Here is a 25742-nt window from a genome sequence, read left to right on the forward strand (position 1 = left end):
CTCCATACTTAATGTTCAAGTCCTCACGCACTCCATACTTAATGGTCAAGTCCTCACACCAGCTGAAAGTGACATGTTAAAAGCAATGCATGTATACTTCACGTCAGACTGTTTGTCCCACTCGTTATTGTACCGTTGTTTTATTTTACTAATGATGTTCATATCATGTGGATAGTTCATATTGGGACATCGTGGGTGCAAGGGACATAACTCTTGTTGGCTTATGACATATATTTAACAACAGCTGCACGTTCCATCTCGCCTCGTGGCGCCATCTGTGATATATTAGTCCACGATAGCATCCAGGTGACAATATTGGCTTCATGAATTCGCCAAATTTACATTTTATGTTCTTTGTAAGAAATTGATCGTAATATAGTAATGTTGGATCTTGAAGTGAGGAGAAAAGACATAGAGAGGTGGAAGACAGGTTCAATAGCGCACCTGTGATTATCCCGAAATATGTCGCTGGTTACAAATGTGAATCTTGTAAAAACAATGTCAGACTCTTCATAATCCGTCTAGAGGATCGCTTGATGTCGGATGATATCATATCAACGTTAAACATATGATTACAAATACGAACGTTTATCTTGATTATTTTATGGACATTTAAATATGGAATGTTTTTGTTCTAGGCCATATCCTCATTTGGACAAGTTTACTGCTTGTCAATGACTTATATCCTAGCTCTTCCATGGGACACTTTAATCAATTTGATGTATCATTACCTCTGCTGCTTACATTGAAGGATGCTATATTCCCCATAACTAGGTCACGTAGTGCATCATCCACGTCACATGACTGAAGTTAACCATATGGCGGAAAATCGAATGAAAATGTATAAAAATTATGACAGATGTATTTGAGGCCATCTGTGGTTTCAGACGGCAGTTATGGGATCTCCCTTTATTTATCCGCGTGTGTAATAACGAAATATATGTTGAACGTGTATTTTACCAATGAAAACAATTTTCAAAATTTGCCGAAGCGGGAACACTTAGTCTCTTACTCACTGATGTCTAACGTTGACAATTTATCTGTGGTGGCCCTGTCGGAATGACACGCAAGAGTTATCCTGGCCATGTTATGTACCGATTTTACATTGTCCAACTGCATCGACCCCCGAAACAGCTGGGTTATCTTCTTGATACTGGATGAATACTTTTATATCCATGTAGACAATGCAGTGCAATATATCTCGGGCAGTCAATACACGTCTATATACCCCGAGCGGCCAATACACGTCTTTATACTCCGAGCGCCAAATACACGTCTATATACTCCGAGCGGCCCATATACGTCTATATACTTCGATCATTCAGATTATCTCGTCATAGCAGCATCTTTAAAGCCAGTCTGTACCTGTCCGGGATGGCGACCGACAATTGCAGTGTTAAAGCCCCCTGAGCTATATATTACCCGGTAAGATATGTTTGATTTTAGTATTCTCGTGACGAGTGAGCAAAAACTCATCAATATCACGACGGTACACAAGGGTGACCTACATAAATTGTGACTTTGCATGAGGATATTCTGCCTGACCGGCAAACCAGAGGATTTATCTGGAGCTAGTCTGTCTCAATGTCCCTCACCTGTATTATTTTCCCTTCCGCCCAGCCCTAACTGTCATACTCCTTTTTAATTTCAATGGAGTTGTTTGTTTCTCTCAAAATTATATTGTTTTAGAGACTTAGCGTCAGTCTACTCTTCAGCCTGTATATAATGGGATCTATATCTCGTTGATGCTATTCAGGGCACGGGTGACCCAGTCGCTGTGCGGAGTTACGTACCTTGTGATCCGCTGGTCGTAAGTTTGAATCTAAAAACTTGGGATGTCAGCAACTTCTTCCCATCATGACGGTTAAACAAAATTAACCAGCCCTTTTATTAGCTGCATTTGCGGACATAATTACCCCTTCCTAGAGCGAAAATAGACCAACTCCTTAGGCTCAGAACATGTAGGACCAACATGAACCTATCATTACGGGCACAATTTATATCCTATAATTTGACGCTCAAAAGCAGAAAAAAATAATTAAATCCAAATCAATAATATTAATGCTTATGTTATCCTCCTGTGGTGGGAATTAAACACATGACAGAAAATCGAAAGGAAATAAGTATAAATTATAACGACAGGTGTATTTGCAGATATAAATCGTGAATTTAATTTTTAGCGTTTAGAAAACCGTAATACAATATAAATTATAATTCGATCTTCCTCTCATTTGTGTAAAAGATAGGAACGAGAGAAAGATATTTTTTTCTTGTAGCCTCATATATACTACTCAAAAGAAGTTAAGACCCAATTCTTTCATATTGCTATTGTAAATTGGATGTTCTCTAACTTATTTTGAGTAGTATATGGAGTAATAAGATTCTCCTCATGCAATGACTGACATTCATTTCATTTGATGCCCAAACGCAAAATGTTTTCTCACTTGCCGATTGGGATGCGTTGACACTAGATGAATAGCGCGTTGGATGGGCTAACTTGGATTCAGTAACGTGTAAATGTTGCCTGTTAGTTGCTCAGTAGTCTCGTGGCAGTTGGGATAGCCTAGTGGTTAAAGCGTTCGCTCGCTACGCTGGAAACGGGGTTCGAATCCCTAGATTGGGTACAATATGTGAAGTCCAGTCCTTGTGCCCCCGTCGTGATATTACGGGAGAATTGATAAAAGCTACAAACAATTCTCACTCATTACTAAATTGACGATGATATAATTCATTGCTGACAAGTCGTGATATGACTGAATACTGTTCGATACTGTTAAACTCAACTTACACACACACTCTTTTTGTTCGCCACGTTCCAGCTTTTCGGGAAACTATTTGATCACATGGTAGATTTACAAAATAGGAAACATCAACACCAGAGAATAACCAGTCTCGCTTATCTGCCGAAACAGATTCCACTGGGAATAAAAGGCAAAACAGTGGTGACAATTATACGTATGGGTCACTGAAAAACAGAAAAGAACTTTATTCACTCAAGGCTATGGATCCGTGAAGCTCCGAGGTAGAACAGGTCTTCAGCAACCCATGCTTGACGTAAAAGGCGACTATGCTTGTGGTAAGAGGCGACTAACGGGATCGGTGGTCAGGCTTGCTGACTTGGTTGATGTATGTCATCGTATCCCTATTGCGTGGATAGATGCTCATGATGTCAATCACTGGATTGTCTGGTCCAGACTCGATTTTTCAAGGACAAACTCGAACTCAAGGCCATGAAAATTGCAAAGTAAGGACTTGACAGAGGTCTATATTTGTTTTTTTGTGACATGGCAGCACAATATACAATAGTTCAATTTAAATGTACAAAGAAAGAATGCGGCGACGGAAATGAGACACTTTCCGGAGAGTAGATATGTTTTTATTTTGAAACAAAAAAGGTCATTTTAAAAACTGATAGTCGATTTATGTAATAAGGAAATTAAAACCTTCTTGATTCATTAAAATACACACAAATAATGGTATTCATCTCCTGTATCATTTGATGGACATAATATATACTTCATGATGAAGCCAGGTGTTCGCGAACATGGTAATCATTTCCTTTTCTTCCGGTTGCACATCTGTTTGGACGTCGAAATTGTAGTACTGATCCCAAATCCCATTGACCTCACAGACCGACTCCGTGGTCTAGTGGTAGAGCGTCCGCCCGGAGAGTGGATGCTAGGGGGTTCGATCCGGCCGCGTCATACCTAAAGACGATAAAAAATGGTACCTGTTGTTACCCTGTCTGGTGCTCGGCATAAGGGGCCAAAACAAGGACTCGTGGGTTCGGAGTCAGTATACTGTGTCTGAGTGGGGTATTCATGTAAAACTGCGGCATGGTATCTCCGTGAGCTGGCACTATAAATCGGTATCAGTCCGGTCTAGTACAAGCAGCCACACACACACATACGTGCATGCACGTCGCTATATAAGTGTAATAATCTTAGACGCGACGTAAAACCCAATTTCACCTTACCTCACCACTGACCTTACCTGGCTCGTGATAATACAATGGAACAATTCCTTTAAACGATTTGCTGGTGAGATAAATTAAGTGAACGAATACATTAATATGTCAATTATTTTTCGAATCTGCTTTAAGGTCCAAATAACACTGAGCGATCTTTTGACTTAAATATACCAGTCAAAAGCTGTTTAAGAACGATAGATTAACTATAGTGATATGAATAAAACCGTTATGATGACGTCATTCTCTTGTTGTTGCACTTGATTCTGAACCAGGAATTCACTTGCCATTCTCAACGTACGTTGTGACGGGTGACACCAGTCGGGCAGGATACGCTCACCTTTTATTGAACACCTGGTATCATCACTATTTCATAATTATTCATAAACACATGCTCAGGATATAGACCAAATCGTACAATCGACTCTGCTTTTTGCAGAAGGGGCGGTCGGGTAGCCTAGTGGTTAAAGCGATCGCTCGTCACGCCGAAGACCCGGGTTCGATTCCCGACATGGGTACAATGTGTGAAGCCAATTTCTGGTGTCCCCGCCGTGATATTGCTGGAATATTGCTAAAAGGGGCGTAAAACCATACTCGCTGCTTTTTGCAGATATTTCTTAGAAATATGGAAAAGGTTGTTTCGCTTTCATTTCAAAGAAGTAGGCCTGGCGCAACTATAGGTCATTATGTAAAATTATGAAGAAATTGTTTCAACCATAACTTGGTTTAAGTCACTCGAATGTGTTGATTCCGAAAGTAGAATTAACATGAGCTTCCGGATCAAAATATTCTCATGATTTCTGCCTCACAGAATCGGGTATTATCTTCACGAGATTATGTTATATAAAATCTGTCATCACTACTTTAATCAGTAGGTCACAATAAATATGTCGTGCGGCACAGTAATGGAGACGATCTTGATATAGTTATGTAAGGCCAGGTGCCGATAAGAAAATATTTCCTCAGGAACTTGTGGCCTCGCACCATGCTTGTTTTAGTTAAAAACATTCTTTATAATGCTCACAGACAAGATGGCGGTCGGTCACGTCCTCTGCTGGCTTGGGTGCGTCGTCATAACGGTTGTTGCGCTGCATCCGGGTACGTTGAAGTTTCATCTTTTTTATTTACTTTTGTGTGAATATGTGGACCTGTTTATTTTATGAATAGTTGACTCACATCGAGTTTTATTGGACCTCAACTCGGGGAATGATCCAGTCATTCACTTTACCATAATGATATTCTTGATTGACTGAATATCTCACTTACATTGAAGGAGCTCGTGTGTTTGTGGTTCATTATAATATTTGCACATTTCATTTCATAGACGACATCGCATATGTCCAGACAGAGTTGTCTCCCGCTGGTCTCGAGATCAAGGTGACAGATGGCGCTGTGTACATTGAAGCTGTAGGCAGCAGGGTCCGTGGTATCCTGAAATGTTCCTTGTCACGTGACAAAGATGCAGTGGCGAAGTTGCTAGGCAACAGAAATGTCGTCATCAAGACAATTGGTGAGAATGACACGGACCTGACTAAGATCAGGCTTCATAGAAGAAGAAAACATTATGACGCACATATTTGAAATATTATTCCATCATTTATAGTATCTTGTTTCTTCTACGATTGGAGATTTTTGCGTAACGTATAAATAATACCGAAACATAGTACATTGGTCGTTGAGGTTCAGTGAAGGGCTCGGGGGCACGGGTGGCCCTTTCGTCTAAGGCGCCGCGATTCGCTGTGCAGAGTTGCGACCCTTGGGCACGCCAGAAACCTACAATTGTGGGTTCGAATCCCGGTTCGCCCCGATTATGCTTCTAGGTTTGTCAGCACCATACCCGTGCTCGTGGGTTTCAACGAAGTGGTAAACGTGTGAGACCTGCATCACTTCGGGCTTTCCTCCCACATTAAGCTGACACGCCGTGACATAACTGGAATACTGTTAAAAGCGACGTTAAATCACACTCACTCACTCACTAAAGAGATCATTCACGTCCAAGCAGCGTAACTTCTACCTTTCCGAGGCAAGGGAGTTAAATGAGTGGAAACTGGACTCTTAAAAGTCAATTAACTCCCTTGCTTCGGGAAGATGCGTAATTTCATACTCGCTCGCTTTAACATAGAAGGAACACTAAGTATCCAATAGGATGAACAGATCTGTTGGTGGCCTTCCATTAACGTGAACGTTCCTCTTCAAAATTTTTAGGACAGGCAAAAATTAAAGAAGTGGTGAGTCTCTGTCAGCAGCGTCACCAGTTCTCATACCGAGTTGTCGCCCCGGCCGCTCTACCGCCTCAGCCATTTGCCCCCGAGAAGACCGCCCAGCCTGCAGGGTCAGGGAGCAGCCTCCTCATCGTCCCCGGGACCAAGTGGTGTGGGGAGGGAAACGTCGCCAACAGTTACGACGACTTGGGTGAGTTTCGTCAATGTTTTTTGCCTTTAGTTACAGTTGAGTATTCTGATACGGCATATTTCTTGGTGTGTTTTATGAGTTTGGAATGTTTGTCCGACTTTGTCGTCTCTGCAGAGGATATATACAGGTGGAGGAGATATTCACAACCCAGGGGAATCTCCACGAGCGGATATGCACTACTCCAGAATCTCCACGGGCGATATGCACTTTCCGGAATCCCCAAGGGGGGATATATGCACCACCAACCGAAATCTCCAAGGGCGGATATGCACTTCTCCGGAATCTCCACAATAGATATGCACTTTCCGCAATCCCAAAGAGGGGATATACACTACTCAAGGTCGATCTGCACTTTCCGGAATCTCCAAGGGGAGATATATGCACTACCAACCGGAATATCAAAGGGCGGATATACACTATTCACGAGGAATATACACTATTCACGGGGGATATGCACTTCTCCGGAATCACCACAATGGATATGCACTTTCCGCAATCCCAAAGAGGGGATATACACTACTCAAGGTCGATCTGCACTTTCCGGAATCTCCAAGGGGAGATATATGCACTACCAACCGGAATCTCCACGTGGGATATGCACTTTCCGGAATCCCCAAGGGGAATATATGCACTGCCCACCGGAATATCGAGGGGCGGATATACACTACCCAAGGGGGATATGCACTACTCACCGGAATCTACACGGGAAATATACACCACCCACCAGATTCTCCATATGAGGTGGATGTGAGGAGTATTTCATGTAATTAATTCCGTGTTAATTCCAGGGACCTCGAGGCAGACTGACGCGTGCTGCCGGACACATGACCACTGTCCATACTTTATCGACGCCTTTGAGTCCAAATACCATTACCAGAACCTGTACCCATGGACACTCAGCCTCTGTGATTGTGACAAGGCGCTCTTCCAGTGCCTCAAGGTATACAGTTTTCGTGTATTTGTTTAGCTTTGCCCCATGCAGTTGTCTTATGTAAGTTGCGTGGCTTGAAATTTCAGTCTTGGATTCTTTTCGTTTTTTGTTTTGTCTGCGTGTGTGTGTGTGTGTGTGTGTCGTGTTTCGCCATATATACCACATATACCACTCAAAAAAGGTTAAGGACCACCCTATTATTTCATATTGCTATAGTTAATCTGTCTGTTGTTTGATTAACAACAATCAAGTAACGATTAACTATAGCAGTATGACAGAATCGGGTGGTTTTTACCTTCATTTGAGAATGTATATGAACGTAGAAATGTAACAATCTTATTTCCCCTCTTCAAGAACGTAAACAACTCCGCCTCCAACGAAGTGGGCACCGGCTTCTTCGGCGTCCTGGACGTGGAGTGTTTTAGGTTTACCAGGGGCGAGTACTGTGCCAAGTACCACTGGTCTCATCTATGGTGTGAACAGGAAACTACTGGTCCAGAGGCAGTTGTGCAGAAACTAGGACTTCACTGGTAGATGCTGACTCAGCTAATAAATATACTGGGGGTATTGAAACTGTTTTGTCTCTTGAATTGCGTCCCTTGACTGTTCCATTCCTGACACAATGCCTGTTCTTGGGTTCCCCCATAACACCGACTCACTCACAACTATGTACTGCCTAGTCGTCTAAGGCGCCGCGATTCTCTGTGCAGAGTTGCGTCCCTATGATTGTGGGTTCGAATCCCGGTTCGCCCCGATTATGCTTCTAGGTTTGTCAGCACCATACTCGTGCTCGTGGGTTTCACCGAAGTGGTAAACGTCTGAGACCTGCATCACTTAGGGCTTTCCTCCCACACTAAGCTGACACGCCGTGATATAACTGGAATACTGTTAAAAGCGGCGTTAAACACAACTCACTCACTCACTCGAAAACAGGGGCTGAAGCAAGAACTGCTCGGCTCGGTGTCAGTAGTCATGTTAAACTGCGGCATGGTATCTCAATGGGCTAGCACTATCAAATTGGCATTAGTCCGGACACGCACGCACGCACGCACGCACGCATGCACGCACGCACGCACGCACATATCTATACTGGTCGGCTCGGAGTCAGTATGCTATGTCTGTTTGTTGTTTAACGACGCACTCAGCAATATTCCAGCCAGCTGCATGACGGCGGTCTGTAAATAATCCAGTGTGGCCCAGATAATCAAGTGACTGACATCATGAGCATCGAAAATGACTATGTTAAAGATGGTTTTTCTGTTCTGTTCGGTAAAGTACAAGCACGCGCATATACGCACACATGACGTTAAACCCTTTATCACCTCCCCTCGCGTATCTGTGAGGGTACGAGCATAGTCCATTCTTTCAGGCACAGCAATTCAGACTTGCGCACCTCATTTATGACAGGATCCACATGTTGTGCGTTCAAACTACACATTCCTAACACGCCACTCGTTAAAGTTTGCTATTGGTCACCTCGGCAACTTTGGTGGAAGTATCGGTAGCCAAGTTCTCTCGAGAGAGACGCGACTCCCGTCAGTTAGTTGTACCAGGATCTGCTGATGCTACGTATGATTCCCCGATTCTCCCTTATTATGATCCTTGGCTTGTGAGAACTACCCGTGTCCGTCAGGTTCACCGGTGTGGTGAACGTCTTGACCAACGACCTGTTGAACAAGTTCTTTCAACCCAACAAAGCCAACACAAAGGGACGTAACTCTCCATATCGTTATTTATCTCCCCTTTATCACACTTCTGAACAACATGGCAATATATAAGGTGTTAAGGCCATAAAGAAGAAAACAATACGTGTGACATATTTATTAAAAAAAAAAGGTTTGAAAATACAAATAAATACGGACTAGATGGGTTGTTTTGAGACAGATCTACACATCATTTATTTTAGTTGATTGTTTCCACTAAGTCACTAAAGTGATTGTCTCTTGCATTCATAATTGCTTCCACACACTACCCGCACTTCTCCATAGCGCGAAGATAGAGGCGCGGTCCTCATATCTTCATCCAGAGAGCTGTATATCCAGTAAAATCTCTGATCAGAATGAGATTATACTACACACATAAGGCACTCCTAAATTTTGTTCTCATTGTTTTAGTGCGTTTGGCAAATGCATCTGAAAAACATAATCAGGGGCAAAGATCCGTCGCCATGCCGCTATTTCCTTCTTGTTGACTAGTAGTCTTGCTGTGGAAATAAACATGTTCGCAAACCAAGTACACTATCGCCGGAATACGGCCAAACGTGCCTGCCATGATAGGTGTACATCACGTGATACTCCCATGACACGTGACAGGTGTACATCACGTGATAACCATGCACTACGTAACATGTTACATCACGTGATAACCCTACAGCGTCACTCCGAAGATGGCGACTACCACTAGCACTGCGACACTGGTGATGCTGACATGGCTTCCGTTGCTCGAGTTGAGCAAGCTGCTCCAGAACCGGCACTGGTCCAACCTGTGACCTCCTTCATGCTTCTTCTCTCGCAGAACTAGTTCCAGGAACTCTCTCTTGCTAGATGTATACTTTGGCCAGGGGCTGTTACCGTGACCGTTTGGGTTTCTGGATCGACACAAGTCATGAAGTATATTATAGATTACATTTCTGACAATCTGATCACTGACAAACCTGAAGGTGACGTACCAACCCCAAACGCTGATACACCTTCCCCGAATACCGAGATAACTACCGTGAATACTTTCATACCTATCCCGAATACTGATATATTTACCCTGAACACTTATTTTACAACCCCGGACGCTGATATACTAGTATCTATCCCGAATGTTGATATACCTTCCCTGCATACCGAGATACCTTCCCTGAATGCTGATACACCTTCCCTGAATGCTGAATACCTACACCAATTGCTGATACATACCCTGAACGTTGATATACCTAGCCCGAAAACTGATATACCTACCCTGAACGCTGAATACCTGCACCGATTGCTGATACATACCCTGAATGTTGATATACCTAGCCCGAACACTGATATACCTATCCTAAATGATGATATATCTTGCTACCGTTACATACCTCCCTAAACACTCATATACCTTGTACATAAATTGAAATCTGATATACCTATTCTGAATGCTGATATACCTACCCTGAACTCTGAATACCTGCACCGATTGCTGATACATACCCTGAACGTTGATATACCAAGCCCGAACACTGATATACCTATCCTAAATGATGATATATCTTGCTACGATTACATACCTCCCTAAACACTCATATCCCTGTTACATAAATTGAAATCTGATATACCTACCCTGAACGCTGATATACCTTCCATTAAGCCGATACAGGATGAGATGGCAATGGGGTTTTTAACCTTCTTGCGCCTCACAGGCAGCTTGGGTTGGATACTCCCCAGGGAGCTGATAATGATTGTTGAGTGAACACTGATCTATTGACTGGGATACTAATAGCGATTTGAGCATGCCTGTGTGTGGTGTGAAAATATGCACATTATAAATATCCAATTATACCTACCCTGACTTGGCAAAGTTGGTCCAGTAGGACATAATTCTCTGGGAGAATCTCTTCTCCTCAGCTGTGTATCCCAGGGTGTTGTTCAACGGCACTCCAAATACAAACTGTCGGAAACAGAAAAACTCAACATAAGTCAACATAGTTATCGTACAGTGTAGTAAATGCAACCATCGGTATGAACAAAGATTTCTCTGCCTAAGTGTTTCTATTATTTATTTCGTTTATCATCGACCCAAATGGTTCTTTTTCCTTCACTGACCAAATAATGTTGAAATCGCTTTTCCTGTGTACCCTCTGCTAACTTTGCGTCCCAAAGGCTTACCATTGCATCGTAGTATATTCTTTGTGGGGATGATTTTCGATTCCAAATACCAAAATAACACAATGAACTCCATTTTATAAAAAAGAAAGGATTATCCTTATGACTTTTCTGATAATTAAAATAAAGACATTGTCAGCACACCCCCCCCCCCCCCCCCACACACACACACACCCAAGCTGCAAGCTGCTTTTAAAACAAATATATTTGGGCTTTTAGTTTAAACAGAAAAAATATCTGGTTTTGCAAATGTACATGTAGGTGAAAAATATTTAGTCTCAATACAAAGTGCCAGCTGTTTATTAATTCCGGAATCAAGAGATAGTCTTAATTTATTTCTCCATTACGGAATAAACACTATGTATTTTGCTCATCAATGCTCGCAAAATACAATATTTCTTCCTGATGCAGGATATTTACCATTCCAAAAACACTCGCTTCAGAATCGCTTATCTCCCCTTCGTATCTAAACTTCTATGGCATATCATATGAGGGCTCGTCAAAAAGTTTGACGCCTAACAGACAAAACCAACAATGGTGAAAGTGTTTTTCATATTATTTTGCAACATAATCTGCCTGGTTTACAATACACTTTTCATATAGATAGTTTGGCTTTTTAATTCCAGCCAAGAAGAAGGTTTTTAAAGACATCCTGAAAAACCTATTCACGGCAGCTTTGAGCTCATCGTTGTCGACATAGCGCTTTCCAAGATAGTGTTCTTTCAATTAAGGAAACAGGTAGAAATCACTTGGTGCCAGGTCTGGCAAGTATGGAGGGCAAGGAAGCTCCTCGAATCCACATTGTCGCACAACAGCCTGTGCAAGTCGAGAGGTGTGAGAAGAGGCATTGTCATGAAAAAGTGGAACTCCCTCGATCAACATTCACAGGCGATAAAGCAAATCAGCATAGTAGGCACCGGTAATCATCTTTTGACTGTCTGAGTAATCAACAGGATCACATCCTTTGCATCCCAGAATACAGTGGTCATAACTTTCTGCACTGATCTTGCACACTTATATTTCTTTGGTGCCGGAGAAGTGAAATGGTGCCATTCCATGGATTGACGTTTTGTCTCATAGTGGTTGACCCATTTTATCACCCGTAACTAATCTCTTTTTGAATTTGATGAAATCCTCCTCAATTAGCTCTAAATTTTCTCTCGCAATGTCAGTTCTATTTTCCTCAAGATCATAATTTAGAAACGATAGCACCCAAACGAGCAAATTTCTTATTGATCTGTTAATGTTCATGAATAATAGCTGCAACGGATCCATGGCGAAGACTTGTGTCTTCCTCAAGTTCGGCAATGGTAATGGTCTGACAGTATAAGTTATTCTGTCTCCTTGATTGAATCTTCATTGATGGAAGTTTAGGGACCTCCAGACCAAGGGTTATCTTCATGGCCTGTTCTCCAAGGCTTAAACATAGCTGCCCAACGTTTAACAGTTGAATAGCTAGGGCACTTGTCCCCTATAGACTTGTGACATGAATTTCTTGGGGAGTACGTCTCTCTAATGACAAAAACTTGATGACTGCTCAGTACTCATTCTCTTCCATTTCTGTGTCCATTTCGACCCCTATCACGTTCAACTGGCTGCCACTTATATACAAACGGCCTCAACAGACCAAATACACCTGCAATGTACAACATTGACGAATTCACTTTGCCCATGGTTGAAAGTTAGTCAGGCTTTAAAGTTTTTGACAAGCTCTCGTACATTCGGAGGTGGGAGTTTTCCCGAAAAATAGATTGTCCCCCCAAAAATTATGCTTCAGACTGTTGGGTGAAAAAGAAAATGACCAGCTCACCTTTATCTCAGCAGTATGCATCACTCCCATCCAGGCAGGCCATACTTCGTTAGACGCACGGTGGTTGTAGTAGTAGAAGAAGGTCTCGCCACCAACAGCGACGTTGCTTTCCGCCACGTTTACAGTCGGGCATGTAAAGTAGCGATCACCCATCAGGGCATCGATGGCGTTACGGTTGCCGACAAGGTCGTTTTCGTCGATGTTGTCAGTATAGTAGTTGAAGACGCGCTCACATTGAGCCTCGTCCAAATCAGGATGGAAAAACCTGATGGCTTCTTTTATGTTCTGTTGTGTTTGTCCGCTAACAGGATCATTAATGGATACAGATTTCAGACGGTAAATCATGAAATAGGTCGCTTCGTTTTTGTTTGAGCCGATCAACACAGCCTTCTTTTTGAAGTTTTGTTCACGAAGAAGAACTTCCGGTAGTTCTGGCATGAAAGGTGATATTGTGGGTCTATGAGGGCAAATACCGCCTGGCATCCATTGCTCTCTTACGAAAGTGTCAAAGCGTTCTTTTCGCAAACATTCTAATATTTCAGCATTGTCTTTGCATTTTAATCTATCGAAAAATGTAACCGCACCGCCTCGAGCTAGTTCTCGATCATTGAATACAACATCATCACCAGCAGGGCTCTGTATAATCGCCCGCTGGAATAGTCCACTACTCAGGGGTGACAGGAGATGGTAGGTGACACTGACCGCACCAGCACTCTCTCCAACTAGGGTCACGTGGTTTGGGTCGCCCCCGAATGTCTTGATGTTATTTTTGATCCATTTCAGAGCAAGCACCTGATCCATCAGACCGAAATTACCTTGAATAAGGAAACAAGTTTAAGAATGTACTTAAATATTTTTATTTTATTTTATTTTTTTATTTTTTTTGGGGGGGTGGTGTTGTTTTTTTTTTTATGGAGGTATAAACGTAAAAACTGGTGTGCATACAGTGTCGGGGGGAAACACCTTCATAAACGCATAACTATATATGGTTATCATAGTCAACGATAATAAATTTACTTCTCTGAGAGGCATTCAGAAGTTAGAGTACTAAGTAAGGATGAGATTTATGGATGAAAAACTTCTTTATTACAATAAGGAGCGACGTTTCAGTGTAGGTTCTAACACCATTATCAATCAAGTGATGTACAGAGTATGCTGCTGGAGTGGAGAAGCCTGTTATGTACATAGAAGGGTAAAACATATTGGCCGGTGAAGCCTGTAATATAAACAGAAGGGTGAAGCCAGTAATATAAACGACACAAGGATTACCGGTGCACCATCAACTTATCAAAGTCCCCAATCAGCCATAATCCTTTTGTTGATAACGGTGTTAGAACCGACACAAAAACGTCGTTCCTAATTGTAATAAAGAAGTTTTTCATCAATATATCGCATCTTAACTTAATAACTTCACTCCTTTTTTAAGTATCCAACAAAAAATTGTAGAAGGCGATGTGACCTCGTTCAGTGCAATATGCAACTCAAGCCACGCGCACTCAGTTATCAACCAATTGGGAAACTGTAACCCGGTTTTGGGCGTACCCGGCTAAAACATTGCTTGGTCAGCCAGTCCAATGACTTAGAGACACTTTGAGTTCATATATTGCATTAACATGTTGAGTAGTGTGCGATGCTGTCTTGAACGACTTCTATTTTTTAAAGTTAAGTGAATCTGTGAAACGTGTTAATTCAATTTCAAGGTTAGACTATCAGTCTTCTTGTTCACTGGAGCTACCAATTATTTTTAAAAAATGACTCAACCGTTTTGAAGATATCGTTATAGAAGAGCCCATGTGACTGAGGACTAATGCTAAACACCAAAATAGAGGTAAGACCAAACTGAGTCACAAAGGAAGTACATTGTACATTTGTTTCTGATGCGTGAACATGGACCAATCTTGGACCTAAGACAAGCTGGATTTTCTCCTGAAAATACGTATAGGGATATTTTCTGTTCATAACCCGCCATGCATACTTGTAGCAACTCAGAATAAAGCTAGACCTTATCATGTCCGATACGTTTCAAGACAATAAACAAACCGTTCAAATGTTAAATTTGCAATTTCAAATAACCCCCAAAGCAAATGAACTTTATCCTTTCAGCAAATGAATGAAAGAAATACGAAACCCCGCTAAGAGCGTTGGTAGCTGGTTAATTCGTACCTGGGATTCGGTCATCACCGGAACTCAGGAAGCCCAGCGCCCCCAAGCGGTAGTTAAAGGAGACTAAGATGACGTCATTGGAAGCTGCCATTGTATTGCCGTTGTAGAACCACAGACTGCTGGTGCCGCTGAAGAAGCTACCCCCGTGTATCCACACCTGGGGGGAAAGGGGAACAACTCTTAATTCAGTACAGTTACACAGAACTTTAACAGTATTCCAGTTATATCACGATGTGTCAGCTTAATGTGGGAGGAAAGCCCGAAGTGATGCAGGTCTCAGACGTTTACCACTTCGGTGAAACCCACGAGCACGGGTATGGTGCTGACAAACCTAGAAACATAATCGGGGCGAACCGGGATTCAAGTTGGAATGATTTACGGAATTTCCATGTTGGTTGAGTCAATAAACGAGGAGCTGCTATATACAACTGTTTCAGGTAATATCCATGGTGTAAAAATACATATTCGTTCTAATATTTGCATAGTTTCTGCATGTTAATAGAAAATATTAAGCATATTTTAAACCATAACCACAATCACATCCCTTGATGTGGGAGGAAAGCCTGAAGTGACTACATGAGTCAAACTGGATTTCATGTCATGTCGTCGTATCCCATCTCGTGGATAGATCCCCATGACGTCAGTCAATGGATTGTCCGGTCCGGACTCGAATATTTAAGACCTCTGTTTGGGTCCAGGACTCACCATGACGGTCTTGCTCTGGCCCGAGTTCTGCTGTGGCACCCACACATTGAGATAGAGGCAGTCCTCGCTCATCAACCCACCCGGGGGGTTCCACATCGTCGCGCCCGTGAAGTTGCCGAATACTGTGTCGATCACTTGAGGGCAGGCCGCACCGTACGTCTTGGCGTGGTACACCTCCTCTGTAGGCAGAATTACAGAGGTCATCAAGTGATGTCAAAACAGCTCACTGTTAACTTAAGCTTCACCTTAGGTGCATCGATGAATAATGATAAAAAAGCCAATTACCTTCCCACTTAGACTAAAAATAACAAGAGACCAGTGAAGCCGTCTTGTCGGTTTCGTATTTAGATTCATGCAACGATTTAGAGAGAGAAAGTAACTCTCCACAGGGCTGTATGACAAGAGGGATGACGTTAACTTTTCAGTCGTCAACTTTCCCTGCAATAATCCTGCAGCTCCAGCATTGGGTTCACAACTTTTGAGGTACAATGAAGCATACCCTTTCAAAGAGCGCCACCTGAACATCTTTGGAGGCATATATAGAGAATCTCACCCGAGTGTCTTTTGATATCAAATAAATCAACACGAGTTGATAAAAGTGGAAAAATTCCGAGGCTTGCCGAGGATTTTTACCACTTTTATCAACGATAAAACGATATCATAAGACACGAGGGTGAGATTTTATTTATCATCCAACATCATTCTTCCAACCTTTTCAATTTGTAGGCAATAATTAGCAGTGTTTTCAGTGTAAAAAGTAGTGCTAACAGCTTCAGTAGCAGAGCCATTAGTGATGTCATTTGATTGTGACGTCATGGTAACCGGTGACGTCACAATGGTCTGCAAAGCATTGTGATGTAATTTCACTGCAGCGATATCTCCTGTGGGAGCCAGTTTGGGATGATAAACCTTATGGATGACAACTTCTGGTTTGTCGCATTTAGCGACGTTTGGATGTATATTCTTACACCGTTACATTTCACAACGTTCAAGGTGCAATCGTGCATGCGTCAAATGGATCTTGCTCAAAAGGTTTTTGATCAAGGTAACAACATAGGTAACAACATTTGGGGCCTCAGGCCTCATAGTGGACACATTGAAGACATTTCCAAATTTGAAGCATCAGTGCCACAAATTACGCCCGATGCAAGTGTTTGTGAGGACTGGGGCAGGATACGTTCACCTTTTCGATTATTTACAGACCGGCGTCATATAGCTGGAATATTGATGAGTACGGCCTTAAACAAACAAACAAACCTCTCTCAGACATTATTCCGAGTCCGAGACGACCAGTCCTTGTTTTATCCATTAATGCCGATCGCCAAGCAGAGTGACACCTGGGCCCACTTGCACAAAGCGATCTTAGCGCTAAGATGATCGTAACTCCCATACTTTAACATAGGCTTACAATAGTCGTAGCACTAAGATCGCTTTGAGCAAGTGGGCTCTGGTATCCTCACTATTTGAGAGTGGTTCATAACCACATGTTTGTGACAAAGTCGCAATGGTACAATCACCTCTGCTTTTAGCAAAGAATTCTGATGAATATGGAAAGGATTTTGTCGATATTATTTCAAAGAAGTAAAACTCGCGCAATTATAGGTCATTATGCCAAATTATAAGTCCGACAAATCACTCGAATCTAGTGATTCCGGAAATAGAATTAACTTGCCCGTTCGGATCAACAGACTCTCATGTTTACTCCATAACAGAATCAGGTCTTCCTTAACTTCTGTTGAGTAGAATATATTATATAAATCTGGTGTTAACTACTTTAATGAGTAGGTCACTAAAAATATGTGGAAAAGGCTTTGTTGTGTTTATTTAATATGGTCTGCCTCATTGTCTTAGTGTCAGCCAGATTAGGCTGGATTACCGGAAACGTTCCGCGATATTGGATGCACAATAATAATATATTTAACCTTTTGTTCGCTGATATTTTTCGGTTGGGGGGTTTACAATGTATACGCACGTAGGTTATTAAAGTAAACTACTAGTATTTATCAGTTAAGTAAGGATGGGCTTATTGGGTAGGTTGGATGTGAGTTTCCCATTTGAAAAGTATTTCAGTTATATCATGGCGTGTCAGCTTTGAACAGTTTTTCAGTTACATCACGGGTCACGGGCATTTAACACTTCGTTAAAAAAACACGAGAAAGGGGATGGCGATCGTGAGATTTGGGAGAATCTGGCATGACAGATTGACGATAGTCAGATGATGAAAACGGGTATTCTTTAACTTCTTTTGAGTAGGATATGATAGTCGGTGTCTCTTAGTGGTTGGGTTGTTTTTGTTTGTTTTGTTTTGTTTTGTTTTGTTTTGTTTTGTTTGTTTTTGTTTTGTTTTGTTTGTTGTTGTTTTTGTTTGTTTTGTTGTTGTTGTTTTTTTTTTTTTTTTTTTTTTTTGGGGGGGGGGGCACGGGTGGCCCAGTCGTCCTCCAAGGCGCCGCGATTCGCTGTGCAGAGTTGCGTCCCTTGGGCTCGCCAGAAACCTATGATTGTGGGTTCGAATCCCGGTTCGCCCCGATTATGTTTCTAGGTTTGTCAGCACCACACCGGTGCTCCTGGGTTTCACCGAAGTGGTAAACGTCTGAGACCTGCATCATTTCGGGCTTTCCTCCCACATTAAGCTGACACGCCGTGATATAACTGGAATACTGTTAAAAGCGGCGTTAAACACAACTCACTCACTCACTCTTAGTGGTTGGTGTTGAATGTCTGAGTGAGTGAGTTTGGTTTAACGCCACCTCGAGCCTTATTTCAGGTATTGTCTTGGCATGTCACCTTGATGTGGTTTGAACATACTTTTATTTCACAAATGAAATCCGGATCTCTAAACAAACAAAACATAGCTTGTATAAATACCGCTCCGGGAAAAACAGATTTCAGTTGGTGAATATATATAAACATGTTTATGTTGAATATTTATGTACAATACATAACTTTAACCTGTAACGTTAAGTTGGGGCTAGTGGTGAATGAATGTCATTGAATGAATGAATGAATGAATGTTGTTTTTCGCCGCAATTTTCTAGCTATTCGCGGCGAGAACCAGTTAATACAAATTCTAACATGTACATATAAAGAACAACAAAAGTTATGATGTCAAAGATAATATAAAATACCATTATTATATCACAAAAAAACAGAATAAACTGACTAGTTTGGTTAAAACCTACATTTCTCATGAAGATGGATGTCTTTCAAAAATGCTGTAACTGTAAAGAGCTCGTGGTGTCCGAACTAAAGGAATGCAATATCACAATTTCAATATTTTATCTAAACTGATTTATAATATCATAACTACAATTCGAATATGCTTTTGACAATATGATCGTGGACTGATTGACGAATTTCCATGTTGATTGAGTCAATAAACGAAGAGCTGCTATATAAAACTGTTTTCAGGTTACATCCATGGGTGTAAAATACATAATCGTTCTTATATTTGTGTACTTTTTACATGCAAATGATAACCCAATCTCATTAAACTCAGACCTCAGTTCTCGCTACCGCTAAACAAAGATCTGAAGACATCCCATTAGGGGTCATGTCAGAACGACCTTTCATCCGACCAATCAGTGCGCCGCTTTACAGATTATGAAGGTGGCAGTCGGAATGTGATTTCTAATCACGCAATCTCGAAAACTTTAACATGGCGTATTCCGACCGATAGTTACGGGTTTAACGACTGAATCCTTACAATCTAGACCATCTATTAGCCATTCCAGAATGTTTTTTTGTTGTCCAGGTTTCAAATTTTAAATCGAGAAGTTGTCAAAATACATTTCGAAGCATAGTCGCCAATTTGAAATTTGTGCCGTAAAGCACGAGAAAACTGATTGGTCATTCCATTGGTCGGTCGAAGTTCGCGCAAGGTCGGTCTGACGTGACCCGTAATGGGATGTCCTCAGATCTTTGTTTAGCGGTAGAGAGAACTAAGATCTGGTTTTAATGAGATTGATGATAACCACATTCACATTTATTAACGTTTAAAGGGGCGGTCGGGTAGCCTAGTGGTTAAAGCGTTCGCTCGTCACGCCGAAGATCCGGGTTCGATTCCCGACATGGGTACAATGTGTCAAGCCCATTTCTGGTGTCCCCCGCCGTGATATAGCTGGAATATTGCTAAAAGCGGCGTAAAACCATATTCACTCACTCACTCATTCCGTAACGTGGGAGGAAAGCCCGAAGTGATGCAGGTCTCGGACGTTTACCACTGCGGTGAAACCCACCAGCACGGGTATGGTGCTGACAAACCTAGAAACAAAACTAGGACGAATTGTGTTGAAAGAATGGTATTTTCTGAAAATCCAGGATAAGTGTGAACAAATTCACAAAACGCGTTTGAGAAAAGTAGGCGGTGTATGGTGTATAACTCACCTGGGTGTGGAGTGAGGGGTTGAGGGTTGGCCAGTCGCAGGTCTCCGGTCGGTGGCTTGGCGTAGGGGATTCCCAGGTATTCGGCCACGTAGTCGCCTTTCGTCGACGTCACATAGTTGCCCCGGTACTTGCCTTGCTTCAATCCGACCAAGGGGCCATCTTCAGATCCTTGAAAGAAATAATAATAATAATAATCATAAGAAGAAGAAGAGTGAGTGAGTGAGTTGGTTTAACGCCGCTTTTAACAGTATTCCAGTTATATCGCGGCGTGTCAGCTTAATGTGGGATGAAAGCCCGAAGTGATGCAGGTCTCAGACAGTTTACCACTTCGGTGAAACCCATGAGCACGGGTATGGTGCTGACAAACCTAGAAACATAATCGGGGCGAACCGGGATTCGAACCCACAATCATAGGTTTCTGGCGTGCCCAAGGGACGCAACTCTGCACAGCGACTTGCAGCGCCTTAGACAACTTGGCCACCCGTGCCCCCTCAGTGATGGACATCAAGGGCATCAGTCCAGACATTAATACCATAACATACAATCAACCAAGTAAATGAGGACCTGAACTCACTGGACCAAACACGACTGGGCCATCCGTGCCCCCATAATAATAATAATAAGAAGAAGAAGACTACGCCTACAACTACTACTCACTACTTTCTCCAGGGTAGAAAAGGTCTTGAGCGACCCATTCTTGCCGTAACAGGCGACTAACGGGATCGGGTGGTCAGGCTCGCTGACTTGGTTGAAGCATGTCATCGTATCCCAATTGCGTGGATCGATGTTCATGATGTCAATCACTGGATTGTCTGGTCCCGACTCGATTATTTACAGGCCGCCGTTATATAACTGGAATATTGCTGATTACGGCGTTAAACAAGAAACAAACAAACACTACTACTTCTTCTGATAACTACTACTACTACTACTACTACTACTACTACTACTACTACCAATTGTAAAAATTCATTAAAAAAGTTTTTTTCGCCATTCAACGACCGAGAGTATTCTCTATAAAGAATTGTTTGTTTGCCATATGACGGCAACCTGTAAATAATCGAGGCTGGGTCAGACAATCAAGTGATTGATATTGTGAGCAACGATCCAAACCGTCGGAGTACGCTGACAAGCTATCAACCAAGTCACTAAGCCTGACCACCCGTTTCATTTGGTCGACCAGCACCGGCTGCTGGGGACCAGTTCTAACCCGGAATCCCGACAACAAAAGTATGTACGATGCAATACCCCGGGGTTCTTCGGATTCACCGGTGGGGCAGGATAAGCTCTCATTTTCGCGAACACCTGGTATCATCACTATTTGATTCATAAACACATCCTCACGCTATAGTCGGAATCGTACAGTGGACTTTTAGCAAAGATGTCTTATGATTGTGGGCGGTTTTCGTGGCAAATCTAAGCGTGCTACTTACCATGTACGGCGGTGATGATGATGATGCTGAGCAATGCGACGATGACGACGGGGACCTGAAAAGCAAAAAGACATACAGGACTTTTTGCGAACCACCTAGACTGTCTCACTGTCCCTGAACCATAGTATCCCTCCCCCCCTTCCCCCCCCCCCCCCCCCCCCCCCCCGAAAATAAACAAAACAACAACAACAAACCCACCCTTACTGTACTGCCGTAGCCTTAGGCCACACTTTAAAAATTTGTTTCGCGGATTTATTCTAGCTTTTCCACACATGGTGAGGTGAGGTGAAATGGGGTTTAACGTCGCGTCAAAGATTATTGCACTTACATAGCGACGTGCATGTACGTGTGTGTGTTTGTGTGGCTGCTTGTACTAGTCCGGACTGATGCCGATGTATAGTGCTAGCTCACTGAGACACCATGCCGCAGTTTAACATGAATACCCCACTCAGACACAGCATACTGACTCCGAGCCGACCAGTCCTCGTTTTAGCCCCTTAATGCCGAGCGCCAGACAGGGTAACAACAAGTACTATCTTTTAACGTCTTTTGGTATGACGCGGCCGGGGATCGAACCCGGACCTTCCGAACTCCGGGCGGACGCTCTACCACTAGACCACGGAGACGGTCTCCACACATGGTAGGTCGAAATAAAAATAAATAGCTATGTCAATCTTTTGCTTATTTATTTATATCATGGTCCTTCTGTCATGGACCGCCTCCGTGGTCTAGTGGTAGAGCGTCCGCCCGCACAGCGGAAGGTCCGGGTTCGATCCCCGGCTGCGTCATACCAAAAGACGTTAAAAGATGGTACTTGTTGTTACCCTGTCTAGCGCTCGGCATTTAGGGACTAAAACAAGGACTGGTCGGCTCGGAGTCCGTATACTGTGTCTGAGTGGGGTATTCATGTTAACTGAGGCATGGTATCTGTCTGAACTAGCACTATAAATCGGCATCAGTCCGGACTAGTACAAGCAGCCACACACACACATGCACGTCGCTATATAAGGGCAATAATTTTGGACGCGGCGTTAAACCCCAGTTCACCTTCACCTCACCTTCTGCCATGGAGTCAACACTGAAGCTGGCTTCTTGAATCACTGATAGTGATGTAGACATGGAATTTATATACAACATTTTATACTGAATGAGAGGGTCTATATTACTAGCGGGAGACATTATAAAAATAAATATTATAATGTTCAACTGATTCTTTTCCAGCTGCTTTTCAGTAGAGGCGGCGGGCCCATGAAACGAAAAATAAAAAGATGTGACCTGACGTGAAACATGACACTTTCAATGGGGCTTAGTCCGCCATGCAAACCCTGAAACAAATCCACTAAAATACAGCCCTTGCACGTCTATACTATTAAGCAAGTCTAGATTACTGCAGTTTCAAGAGAGAGTCCCTGGGCTCCTTTTTATTATATTTTATTAAGATAATGTAACAGCAGTTTTCGCTGTAAATTTTTATTTCAGAGATTAGATTCTAGTCTATTAATGTTTGTCTTTGAAAATTGGTTCGTGCGTACATCGGGACTGCGTTGTCCTCATTATAACGCGTCCCGGCATCCTGGTCAATGTATGACTCTACGTACACGACCAGCAGTAAAGACGTCAGAGGGGTCCGTTCCAGACGTTCCGAATCTGGACTTGATCTGGTCATTCCGACTGTAGAGAAACCTGAACTGGTTCCAATATTAGCACTTGCGGCATGACCTTCAGCCTATATAACCACTAGACAGAAGCCCAGTCGCTGAGAACCGGCACACGCACGTATCTTCACTGATCTGCTGTGGAGTATTTTGTATCCCCCACACACGAGGCTCCTCCCCAACCTCCCCCGCCTCCCCCAGCCCCCGGATGCATGTGGATCATATTATCCCAACTCGCTGGTGTGCCCCTCAAGGCGTGTTATAAAGAGTGTAGCATTATAGGGTGATCAAGCAGAAATGATGTTGTTCTTCAATTTTCTTTTGAGGCCAAAGATATATCTACTCCGCGAAATAATAATATCAAATAAAATAACATAGTGTATGTAGCCATATAATCAGAGTTTTAATATTAATGGAAACAAGTTGTGAGTTCTTATTCCGCCAGCTCAAGTGGCTTCGAAGCATTGCAAGGTACATTAGACCCGTGCTATCGCTGAGGGATAATTGTATTTGATGTATTCCTACGACTCTGGTTCCTCAAACTTAGTCTAAATGATAAAACGAGGCATAAAATAGGTAATATATATATATTCCAAACAAAATCAGACTATATTTTTTTAATGTATACTGTTAAATGCATCATCAAGGATTTCATTGACTTTGTCACCCTTTCCCAGATCACTTTGCACAAGCACTGAGGAACATTCTGACATTGTTACAAAGTTTTTTTTCTAGAATTGAAAATATCCTTAACGTTCTGCGAGCCGTGGTTTATGTCCATGTCTTTCCATATACTGTTTATTCCACAGCTCTGAGGCGGGAGGAATTTTAGCTAACTTTAATTAACAAAATATGCGTGTACATACACAGACGACGGATGTTGAGTCGCACGAAACATTTTGAATGTTTGGTCGGGTCCCTGCTGTTAAAGGTTGTATATGAAAGTACATATAAACTTAGAACAACAATAACAACATGTTTGGTTAACGTCAGCTGTACACGAGAGAAACTGGGGTAATCTGTTAAAAAGACACGTAATAGGTGTTCAACATGACTTAAACGTAGATAGTTCTATCATTCATGCTTGCACACTTGTGTACTCACGTGGGGTAGAATGGCCATCCCTCTCCACTTCGCGAGGCTGTTCTATGGCGGAGTGCACTTTGACATCTTCCTCGATTCCCATTTCCATCAAGTAGGTCAAAGGTCAGCACTGGATAGTTCACCATAATATCATGCCAAATGCAGGCTGACGAGATGAACACTCAGAACTGATCGGTTGATTCCGTGGTATTGCAGTCCTTGGTAACGACGCCGACGTGCCGGAAAATACCGATGTTTTTTCATTTGACAAATATGCAAGCTTTGCTGTGCGAGTTTTCGGAGATTACATCCGGCGGGACTGACGTGCAGACTGTAAGTGTGTAATCCAATGCATAATGCGTTCTCCTTTCTCTAAACGTGTGTTAAGTATTTTACAGGCCTGGTAAGTCTTTCAACAGTGCATCGTATACATTCCTGTGTGCCGCGATCTACATGCAGGCCGTTCATGGTAACAGTTGGATACAGTTACAGGTCGATTGAAAGAATGTTGGTTTACGCCGCAGTAAGCACGCAATATAGTCCAGCTGTGCCCTGGCGGCCTGTAAATAATCGGGTTTGGGACAGGAAAATCAGCGACTGTCTGACCAGCGTCTACTAGAGGCTAGATATTTCGCCAAAATATAGACAACAAAGCCCTTTCTATAGTCAAAAAACGATTCCGACTGTATCGTAAGCATGTTTTCATAAATCACGATCAAGTAGTGTTGGTTCCAAGTGTTCGCGAAAAGGTGAGCATATCCTGTCCCCCGGTGGCACCGTCACAAACCGCCTCCGTGGCCTAATGGTAGACCGTCCGCCCGGAGAGCGGAAGGTCCGGATTTCTATCCCCAGCCACGTCATACCAAAAGACGTTAAAAAATGGTACTTGTTGTTACCCTGTCTGGCGCTCGGCATTAAGGACAAGGACAAGTCGGCTGAGAGTCAGTATACTGTGTCTGAGTGGGGTATTCATGTTAAACTGCGGCATGGTATCTCAGTGGGCTAGCACTATAAATCGACATCAGTCCGGACTAGTACAAACAGCCACACACACACACATGCAGGTGCATGCACGTCGCTAATAATCTTAGACGCGACGTTAAACCCCATTTCACAACCACCACCTCACCCGTCACAAGGACATACCGGCACACACACACGCGCGCGCGCGCTCGCGACGTTAAACCCTGTTTCACCAACTAATGCAGCTTTCGTCAAAGTAAAAGTAGAAAAAAATGGTAAATTTGGGTACAATACCTGCAGCTGTTTGATTGTACAAATATAAGATTAATAATTAACATGAATAAATGATGTAAAAAAAATCAATAAAAAAAAATCGTGCGGTTCGTTCT

At 42.6% G+C, this 25742-nt stretch overlaps 2 protein-coding genes across 2 annotated transcripts; one reads left to right on the forward strand and one right to left on the reverse strand.

The window, feature by feature from the left end:
- Window positions 1–1268: 1268 nt before the first annotated feature.
- Window positions 1269–7883, forward strand: LOC139455332 (uncharacterized). Its single transcript, XM_071236885.1, has 6 exons — window positions 1269–1425; window positions 4994–5065; window positions 5292–5477; window positions 6173–6379; window positions 7168–7319; window positions 7665–7883. Exons 2-6 carry the CDS (start codon window positions 4999–5001, stop codon window positions 7842–7844), a joined length of 792 nt encoding a protein of 263 aa, XP_071092986.1. The 5' UTR covers window positions 1269–1425; window positions 4994–4998; the 3' UTR covers window positions 7845–7883.
- Window positions 7884–9116: 1233 nt separating this feature from the next.
- On the reverse strand, window positions 9117–24492 carry LOC139456168 (acetylcholinesterase-like). Its single transcript, XM_071237723.1, has 8 exons — window positions 24412–24492; window positions 21653–21707; window positions 20220–20387; window positions 15837–16015; window positions 15132–15288; window positions 12969–13783; window positions 10840–10943; window positions 9117–9897 (listed from the first exon to the last, which is right to left on the reverse strand). Exons 1-8 carry the CDS (start codon window positions 24427–24429, stop codon window positions 9678–9680), a joined length of 1716 nt encoding a protein of 571 aa, XP_071093824.1. The 5' UTR covers window positions 24430–24492; the 3' UTR covers window positions 9117–9677.
- Between the last annotated feature and the right edge of the window lie 1250 nt (window positions 24493–25742).

This window comes from Haliotis cracherodii, unplaced genomic scaffold (assembly GCF_022045235.1).
Source record: "Haliotis cracherodii isolate W230 unplaced genomic scaffold, xgHalCrac1.p SCAF_11, whole genome shotgun sequence".
In the NCBI taxonomy this organism is placed as follows: Eukaryota; Metazoa; Mollusca; class Gastropoda; order Lepetellida; family Haliotidae; genus Haliotis; species Haliotis cracherodii.